Source organism: Chelonoidis abingdonii, chromosome 2 (assembly GCF_003597395.2).
Source record: "Chelonoidis abingdonii isolate Lonesome George chromosome 2, CheloAbing_2.0, whole genome shotgun sequence".
In the NCBI taxonomy this organism is placed as follows: Eukaryota; Metazoa; Chordata; order Testudines; family Testudinidae; genus Chelonoidis; species Chelonoidis abingdonii.
The window spans coordinates 32,169,735-32,180,232 of NC_133770.1; the positions used below are offsets into that span (position 1 = coordinate 32,169,735).

At 39.0% G+C, this 10,498-nt stretch overlaps 1 protein-coding gene across 2 annotated transcripts in view; it reads left to right on the forward strand.

Moving 5' to 3' along the window:
• Positions 1-7,576, forward strand: part of KIF5B (kinesin family member 5B) — a 65,455-nt gene extending 57,879 nt beyond the window's left edge. The window contains exons 25-26 of one of the 2 annotated variants that reach the window (XM_032799081.2): positions 2,612-2,744; positions 5,211-7,576. In XM_032799081.2, coding sequence (XP_032654972.1) covers positions 2,612-2,744; positions 5,211-5,217 — 140 coding nt within the window. In that variant the 3' untranslated portion in view covers positions 5,218-7,576. The remainder of the gene's footprint in view (positions 1-2,611; positions 2,745-5,210) is intronic. The other variant, XM_075062233.1, reaches the window with a different exon arrangement.
• Positions 7,577-10,498: the final 2,922 nt, after the last annotated feature.

Genomic DNA, 10,498 nt, shown 5'->3' on the forward strand with positions numbered 1-10,498 from the left:
TGTAAGGCACTTGGATACTGTGGTGATGAGAACAGTATAAAAACATGGAATTAGAACATACATTTTATTAATTTATAAACAGTAGGATAGGTACAAGTTACTGTGCATAGTAACTATCTGTAAAGCCGCTCCTCTGCACACTCAAATATTGAAGGTGCTTGCAAATCAAAATATCATTGTTTACTCAAGGATTTAATGCTGTGGCCATTACCTTAGTACCTGAGCAGCTATCACCTACCATGATCTATTATACAACATAAAGAATAAGATGTCATCCCTAAAAAGAGGATGTTGACCTGTGGAATTCATTGCCAAGGGATGTTTTTGTGAAATTATAACTGGATTCAAAAAAGAATAGGTAAGTTTGTGGAGGATAGGATCAGGGATGTCCTTAAGGCTAGGTCTACACTTGAGGGAAGGAGGGGGGGTTCGACCTAAGATATGCAACTTCAGCTATGCAAATAGTGTAGCTGAAGTCAGCATATCTTAGATCGATTTACCTGGCTGCGGGGATGGCGGCGAATTGACCTCTGCTGCTCCCCTGTCGACTCAGCTTCCTCCTCTCACTGTGGTGGAGTTCCAGAGTCGATGGCAGAGCGATCGGGGATTGATTTTATCATATCTACACTAGACGCGATAAATTGATCCCTGGTAGATGGATCACTACCCACCGATCTGGAGGGTATTGTAGACGTACCCTAAGTCTCTGACTGCAGGATGCTTTGACTGTATCACAGAAGATGGATCACTCCAGTAATCAACTTGTTCTGTTCATTCCCTCTGAAGCATCAGCATCTGCCACTGTCAAAAGCCAGGGTACTAGGCTAGATGAACTATTGGTCTGACCCGATATGGCCATTCTAATGCTGGGAACGGAAAGTGATTAAAAGAGTTAATCTCTCTAAAATGTCTTGCATTCACAGAAATTGGCCGGGATGTGCAGAAATATATGCTTAGAGAGCAAGTTCTGTATCCAAAAAATGAGTCACTAGACAACTTTTATAATTGCATTAATCCAAAATACCAGTTATTAAACAGGAGTTCACTTTACACAAATTATTCTATTGTCTGTGGGAAGTCACTGTAAACAATTCTGATATCTGATCTAGCTAACCTGAGAGTGGTCTAACAGCATTATTATCCATTTTTCTTGTGTTATACAGTAACAACTTTCAACCTCAGATTTCAATTGCAGAGTAAACAACATCAAGAGTATTTGCTTATTTAAACCTGAAAACACAGTAGAATCTTGCTAATCTGCACTTTAGTAAACCATCAGTCTATATTGAAAATGGATTTAAAGATTTGTTGCTCAAAGTAGGAGGAATCTGGAAAATTTTCCTTGTGCTGCTGGGGTGGGGCCAGTGCAGTGAGCTAACGCTCCCCACTGGTCAATAGCGGAGCATCATCTCATCCACTAATCTTAATCCAGTTTTCACTGAAGCCCTGAGGGTCTCTTTCTACCTTTATCACAGAGCATAGGGAGAGGCCTCTGATATGCTAGGAAATGGCCCTGGGCTGACCTATTAGGAGAGATTGGCTTTCTATGAAAGGCCAAAAGCTAGCTGGACCAGGAAGGGAGGAGGTCCTGATTTACAAAATTGTGCATGCAGATTTCTCTGAGTATACCAACTTTAACTATAACAAAAGCACAGAGCTTCTTGTGCTTCCAGAATCCCAGTTTTAGAACTGTACCTTCTCTTCCTACTGCTGAGGTCAGGTAGGCAGGAGAAATTGCTCCAACTTCCGATCCCTAAGAGGGAAGTGAGACATGTCCCAGGCCTATTTTATGATTTTTGCTATAAGTTCGGGAAGGATGAGGGAGGAAAGCCCCTTCCCATTCTGAGTTGCTGGAGAGTGATGGCTGTGCTCCTGTCCCTGATCTTCCGTCTTCTCCCTGGGGGATTTCTAAAGAGGAAGAGAATCTTTAGCTTGATGTGGGCCATAGCTTCAGTTTTGTCAGGGAGTAGCAGCTGTTTGTCAAGATAAGACAAAACTTATCTTGGCTCCAAAACTTCTGGAGCTGATGCTGTCAGCTAAGAAGATACCTAGTCAGGATGCAAGTGAATGCATGACCACCATGAACCCAATTGCTATATACAGTGATCACACTGACAAATCTTTTGATTCAGCTGTTTGAAGGGAGGATCTGACAGCAAATGCTGAATGCCTGATGTGGTACCTTAGCCATTAGCAAAAAGTTGGCACCTCCACCTTTGGATAGGCTGCAGCTTCTGCAACTGCATAACTCAAGACTCATATATCAACAGCAGAAATTTTAGTAACTTGTTTTCTTGATAAGGCAGAATCAGCCTGATTGGGCCTTAAGGTGCAGAGTGCATGGTTATAAATTTAACATTGATCTGTTTCATACAACTAATCATATCATACATTGCCTGCGTCTAACAATCTCATTATTATAATTCCCAAACATCACTTCCCTAGATATTTTTAAAATGTTTTTCTCATTTTAGAAAGCATAATGCAAATAGTAAGAATACGCATTTCTCAAGGAATCATAAAACAAAATAATAAATTTGAAGAATAAAAAGTCAAATGATTAGAATTGCTTGATGTATGATTTCTAATAGACATATTTTATTTCATGTAGCTAAGCCTATCCGTCCTGGCCAGCATCCAGCAGCTTCTCCAACTCATCCAAGTGCAATTCGTGGAGGAGGTGCATTTACTCAAAACAGCCAGCCAGTCACACTGCGTGGAGGTGGAGGACGGCAGGATAAAGTGTAAGTTTCTCTTTATAGGGGCTGTGTTTTAGTGTCTCCTTAAGATACTGTATTTCATAGTTTGTGTTTGTAATCCATCCAACTGTGTGAACAAACCACTTGAATATTCTGTGGTTATATCTTGCAATTAGGGGGGCTGTGCTAAAATATGCAGCCCATACTGTTGCCTCCTTTTGTACAACCAAAGTCCAGTTGTGTAGTAAAGGGGCAGTTCTGGGGTTAGGAATCGTACTTCTAATTGAACAAAATACAAAAGCTGTAACATAAGGATCAGTTTGCCACAACCGTACTACATAAAACATCTAATGTAGATTTTAAAAAACTTGCTGTTTGAACTGAGTTCTTCAGTGTTACTTTTTAAAAGTATTATACAAAGTGCTTCAGTGATCAGATTTTCAGCAACTGAGATTAGTATGTGATGTAAGAAAAAAAAGCATATGAGTATATATTACAGCAAATGAGTACTTCATTGAAATCAATGGGACCTTTTTCATACTTAAGTACCAGTGCTGATCTGGGGCTTTAAGGCATATTTTCACACTAATAGATTCATGACAGTTGGTCGCTCCCCTCTGCTCACTGTAAAACATCGGCCCTGTTTTGAGTATTCCATCTGTCTGAGCATCTGCTGCACAATTAGTTGTCTGTATTGAAACTGTCTGCATCTTAGATTGAAGCACAGTGCACACTTGGAGCCCTGCAGGTCCTCAGATCCTGTATATGTAATAATTCTCTCCTTAAGGAGTCAGAATTTGCCTTTTATCTTAGTTCATTCTTTCCTAATTACTATTAACATATTTTCTAACATTTCCTTTACACTGATTTAAAAGTTGTTGAAGGCTATTGGGGTCATGCTTTTTGTTTCTAGGATTAGAGAGGAGCCAGGGAATAGGAGTGTGAAGTACAAGATTTTTAAATCCAAGTCTCCTGAGTATCAGACAGCTACCTGATGCTGACAGGTGATTAGCACCTAGAAACCATGGTGACTGGATGTTTTATAAATAGTCAGATCATAGTTCTCTCCCATTGATAGAATTTGTATATTGACTTTCTCTTACTCTCATTGCCCGTTGAGCTCGCATCTCACTTGAAAAAGAACTTTCACTCTTTGTAGCTGTGTACTAGTTGGCATTGGGAAATTCAAGCAGGGTTACTGTTAGCTGTTAGACTGAGTTCTTGAGTATAGCAGATTAGCCAGCTAAAGGAGATAAGTGACATAACTTTTGAAGCCTTAAATTTTTGTTGTCTGTGCTACGAAAATCACTTCTGCGTTGGGTTACTGCAGTACTCCGCTGGGGGAGGGGAGGAGGGATAGTCATCTGGGCTAGTTAGAAATGAATTTTTACCCATTGATGTCGGTAGTAAGTGTCCATGTGTCCATCAAAGGCATTGTAATGACCCCTAGTATTTATGCTTTGCACATTTAACTTAAACTAGTAATGTTTTTTACTCTGTAATGGACAAATGGAGTTGTGCTCTCTTTGAGCAGTTACATCAGTTTTACCACTGAAAACTCATGATTTGCTCCTCAGTCCGCAGATCATGTCAAAAACCTTATCACCTGTTCCCTCTCTACCTCCCCACTTTCCAGCCACCCAACAATGGTATTTTGTTCTGAACTGGTGAGTGGCAGAGTGTGTGGGAGATTAGAAATATAGGTATATTATTTAACCATTTCTGCCAGGGTTAGTATGGATATTTCTCTCTTGAAACTTAGTAATTAGTCTACTACCCATACAACCCAGCCTTTTGGGGATGACTAGTGGGCAAGGATGGCTCATTCCAAACACCTTCTTCTTTCTAAAACAGCTGAAAAGATACAGTTTGAAGAGCATCTATATCAGGTGCTGCACCCAACCACCACCCACCTCTGTGAAACTCTTACATGCTGAAAACTGCCAAAATATCAGTTCTAAGTAGCTTTCAACTTGATGCTGGATACATAAGCAATGATCATAGAAAGTATTAGCATATAATGTGCTTGTGTTAACAAAAGATCAGCCATACTGAGTCAGACCAAAGGTCCGTCTAGCCCAGTATCCTGTCTTCCAACAGTGGCCAATGCCAGGTATCCCAGAGGAAATGAACAGAACAGGTAATCATCAAGTGATCCATCCCCTGTCACCCATTCCCAGCTTCTGGCAATAGAAAAGAAAAGACATTATAGAAAAAGTCTTTTTTTTCCTGCCTTCCAGGGAATTGGCTACATAAAACGATCATAATTACTGCAAGCTACTTACCTTCCTGTAAGTTGTAGACGTCAAGGTATTTAAAACAACCTTGCCTGTTGTTCATTTTGAGGTATAAAGCAAACTTCAGACCATCAATTTGATAAAAGGTTGAAATGGGTATTATATTGAAAGGAGCACTAAGGACCTTGTTCTTAATTAGTGTAAATAATTGATTATATTTCATGTCTGTGTGGCATATGTTTGCATATGAGTTTAACTGTCTTTTTCTTTATAGTTGCTGAAAAGTAAATGAAATATGAAGATGATTGGATATCATGCAGAGTGTCATTCCATGACAATAATCTCTCCCATTGAGGATTGTAGGATTATTTTTTGAAAATGTATAAATTATACCTGGCCTGTACAGCACTCTCCCCTCTTACAAATTCTGCTGATTTCCCAACAAAACTAGAGTGCAATTTTGGCGTCTTGAAAAATGACATGTTACTTCAAGTGTAGCTCTGTCCATTACAGTTTGTCTTTCATGTCTTAAATTTAGTCTGCACTGTGCCAAGTTGAATGTATGTTAAGAAAATCTTAGTTTAAATTTCCTAGTTTAATTTGTATACATTTTATTGTCTTAGGGAATGTGGAACAATGTTGAATTTTTTTTTAATATTTACCACTTTAAATAACACTACTAGTCCCACTCTGAGTTTGAACAACGCTGTACATTGAAGTTCTCCTGAAGTAGTGATCTGTGTAGCCAGGACTAATGTTATTTGTACAGTGTGGAAATACTGAAGTGTGCTTATGACAAAACTGCCATCAGGCACTTAAATCTTGAAACCACAGAACTAAAGATTTCAGTTTGAACAAGGCTGTTTAACTGTTTATCTGATTAAATATCTTTGTTATTTTTAGTTAAATACTGTAAAAGTAACAAGAGTAAACTTAAGTTTACATGGGAAAAAGCTTTGGCAATAGAATATTTCATCTGTCCTGTTCTTGATTCTACACATAGCATATCCTGATGGAATGAAAACATTCTGCTTCATTCTGATGAGTCTGTTCACTATCACCAGAGTTGGACAAATGGATATTTTTCACTAATTTAGTGTACACTGAAATGAGCTAGAATAATCTAGAATTCAATTCTTATGTTTCCAATAATGTATACATACTGGAATTCTTGATGAAATTTAAACTTTCAATTTGAGAGAGTCACTTGAACCATTGGATAATGAATTAATCCACTAATAATGGAGGCAAAGAAACATTTTTCATAGCTGATGCAGCCAGAAATCCCAGAGATATGTGTAAAATCTGTGCTACACTGAATTGTATTGTAATCTGTTTACTTCTAGAAATATTTAAATGTCTACTCCACAGTAGTTTGTCAAACTTTTTTTTTTCTTTTTCTCTTTGCAATATAGTTGTGTAGGATTGGCTAACAACAAATAAACTTTGGGTTTTGAGCTGATTCTCAAAAGTTTTGAGCACCCATAACTCCCCCTGAGGTTAGGATCAGGCTTTTAATGTTGTAATTCCATCATTTGTGTAATTTATTCCTAGGGTTTTAGCCACTACAGTCCTTCTCAAAAGATAGAACTGTTACCAGATCTTTGAGATGGAAAGAACTTAGTAATATGAAAGAGTTCAAATAATTGTTTTTTCCCAAACCAGCTAATGTTACCTTTATTAGTGGCCTGATCTTTTTTTGGCTATTCATCAGTTGTTGTGGAAACGTAAAAGCTCCATAAGGACCTCAATGGTAAATCACTTTTAAAAACTTTGTATAAAAAGTAAAATATTCGTGCTATGATGGAGCATAGTCAAATCTTAGACCTTAATTCAAGTTACTTTTTTCTGTTTCCTTGCTAACTAATGCAGCTTGACTTTTGTAATAGGTTAGATTTTTAAACCTGTTTTTTGCATCAGTCAGAAATCCTCACTGTTTTGGAGTTTTCAACATTTAAAGACCTATTTTTGCTCTTCGGAGTGTTTCTCCGAGTCCTAATCATGCAAATTCTTCTGAAGCATGATAAAGGCAGCATATCAAGGAAAGAGGACAGTGAAGTAGCAGTTATGATAGATGGTTTTAAATGAAGTCCTCTTATGGAAACTGTCTTGTCCATTCTCTCTCAATATTAACTGCACATTTTCAAATCTCTGCATATTTTACTTTACACTAGCTAAAAACTGGCTTCCTTGGAAATATTCTCAGATGAAGCAGGATTTTTTTTCTCATGTTAGATGGTAGTTTCATTCCTGTAAGTAATGTATCACGGGTATTGGTGCTGAACATTGCTGTGTAATAAGCAGTAAAATAAACTGTAACTAGCATGTAGCTCAAAATGTACATCACTTTTTTTATATCTAAGCTTTTTTATTTTAAGCTTTTATGAAGTTTACCAAGAATTGCAACTTACAATTTTCAAAGAAATTGCTATTTTGTTTTTTGATTCAGTTATGGTAGGTCATCTGGACAGGACAGTTACTGTTTTGTAAATTAAATCTGTAATAGAATGTTAAATGAATTGCTGTTTCAATTTGCAGTCTGAGTGGTTTTTATTTTTATGTTCCTCTGGATCATATTTTTAAAAAATGGTTTAGAGTAGGAACTGAATTAAATAAAGGAATAATATTTATTCATGGTGATCAACTAAATTATTTGCATAACTTAAATACTGACTCACTACTGTGTGTAACTCTAAATTTGACATGAGATGACAAGTCTACCTGTGCAACACAGTGACTTAATTTCAGTACATGAAGATGCATTAAAACATAATTGGTTTGGGGAAGACGCCATCTAGTTTTAACTTACCTGCATGCTGTAAATGTATCTGTGTTTAAATAAAGAGAAAAAAAGTGTTTGAAATGTAGTGAACTTTATTAGGACTATGCAACAGTGTCATTGAGTCAGCTTCATATTAATACTTTTCATTTGGCAAGACAACATGTATTTTGCTGTGGGTTACAATCAGTATACTCCTTCACTTTATTAGAGCCTTTGTTATGGTGGTGTTGTCAGTTAATGTAGGTGTTGGAAAAAGATTGTTCCATCAGTCTTAACAGTTTGTTTTTTCACTCTAGTAAATTCATGTTATGAAAAGCTTCCAAGATTGATTGCATCTTATTCATGACAAGACTTATAAATATGCCCTGAGCTGCTTCCGCAGTGGATTTGTTGACCCACCATAGAGACAGAGGCAGTGATAGCATATACTGTTTTCCTAAATAAACTGATATGGAGAAGAGGGCTTGGATTTGATCTCCTTTTCACCAGTATCTTCACTGACTCCTATAGTTGCTTCTAATTTTTAAGTATGAAATCAAGATAAAGCCAAAATCTTCCTCTTCTCTCCTCCTCTTCCCCCTAACTCTTCTCAGAATGATTTGAAGGGCAGTATGCTTGATGTAGAAAACATACACAGGCATTCTAAATACACAGGCCTATGTGGTAGGTGTGAGAAACTTCTAGGTGTAGAGACTTCGCTAATTGCTCAGTGCAGCCCTTTCACATTGGCTTGTCAGTAGTAGTGGTCACACAGAACTGGGTAAAGTCTGACTTACAGCAGCCAGTTCCTTTTCCTTAAAAATTGGATAAAAGCACATCCATGGATATTAACTGCTATTTTGCCTTTTAAATACTTCAGTACACCATTTCCTCGTTGAGGGAGTCATAACCAACCTTCCACTACATCCCCTTGGTTAGATTATATTTCATAAACTATTCCAGAGGGCAGGTTAGAGTGACAGTGGGGAAGAGAAAAGTGTGTGGACACTGCTTCTCTCCCTCCCCCCAGCAGGAGCAGAGGGCAATTTGAGGAATGCAAAAAATGGGGTAGCAGGGCCAGAGTAAAGCAGTCTGAGGCCATAAGCACACTGACAGCACAGTCTCCTCCCTATACTGTGGCTGTATTCTCATGCAGCAATAGAGGATGCCTTCCCCTTCTAGACGGGATGGCAACAGTGAATGCAGTAACAAGGTCCCCCTACCTCAAGAGCCAGAGGGCTGCAGCAGGAGAATCTCTAGTACTTTTATACCAGAAGCTATTCTGTTTTACCAAGGGTATGTCTACACTTAAAATGCTACAGTAGCACAGCTACACCACTGTAGTGCTTTGGTGTAGACAATACCTATGCCTGTAGGTGGGGTTTTCTTGGTGTAGATCAGTGTTTTATCAAACCCTGGGGCACGCTCCCTGATAAGGGAGCATAGAGGAACATAGGGGAGGTGTAGAGACAGGGCCATCCATGATTCGAGGCAGGGAGGGAGCACCATGCTTCCAGACACACTGCCCTCAGACCAGCTGTCTCCTCAACCCTGTTCAGCCTCCAGGGCCAGTTCCACCATCTCTGCCTGTAGCATCAGCTTCACTCCTCCCCCAGTCTGGCTGTGCCACACTCTTGGACACCACCCCAGCTCTGCCTCTAGCCCCAGGTCCTCCCCTGTCCGCAGTTCTATCCCTCCTGTGCCTTCAGCCCAAGCTCCGCTGCTGAGGAAGCCTTGGCTGTGTAGGAATGAGAGAGGAGAGTGCAGAAAGATTCAGTTACTGGTAAGAGTGGGTAGCAGCAACTGAGAGTTTGAGCACCACCTGTGTAGATAATGCACTTCCCTGCAAGGGGATAGCTAAGCTGATGGAAGAATTCTGTGGACCTAGTGCTGTCTACACGGGCTTAGGTCACCGTAACAATGCAGCTGAGGGCTGTGGATTTTTCCACACACTGAACCAATGTTGTTAAATCAACCTAATTTTCTGTGTAGATATGCCTAAGTGGGCTGGGCCTGTTGCACTCTTTTCCTGCTACACAGTTCATTGTGAAGGTGGCAGAAGGTTCCACCAGAGAAGATGGTCTTGGAGTTAACACCCCAAATGAAATGAATGAGGCAATTCAAATCTAAATGATTGCTTCCAGCTTTCTGCCTATTCTGGCAGATGTCAGTACACCAGTCATGCTCCAGTCACATTTTCTGCAGGATCAGAGGCTAGAAACTTTGAAATCAAAGCTGACTGAATCTGTACTCTCGACTCCGCATAAAACCTCAGTTTCTGCAGACATGTAGCACGTATGCCTTAATCTGGGCTTGTTTGGGCCGCAATGGAGGGCAAAAGCAAAATAAGATACACATGAAGATCTGCCCTTTCAGCATCAGGATACTTCTGAAAGATGGCCACTTTGCACTAAATTTTTCAATACTCTAGGGTTAAGACGTCAAAGCAGCATTCAGCCTCTCGATCCAGGTACCTCAGTTTGTTACATTTTTCTCTGTCCACATTATTCCAGATTAAAAAAATGCTTTCTAGCTTTACTCAAAGTGTTGCATAAAAAGAACAGGAAAACTGGGATAACAGGGAGTTCCTTTATTTCAAATGCTGCTACCAAAGTCTTATCAGCCTTCTCTAGAGACTTTTAGGCTTCAAGTCTAATCTTACTAGATCTTTCTGAAAGCAAGACAATTTTCTCAGAAGCCTTCCTAATTGATTTTTTTTTTTTTTTTTTTTTTAAACAGAGCCATGGATTATACGGCAAGATAAGTAAAGGATACTAGATAAACAAATGAAACTGCTTTCA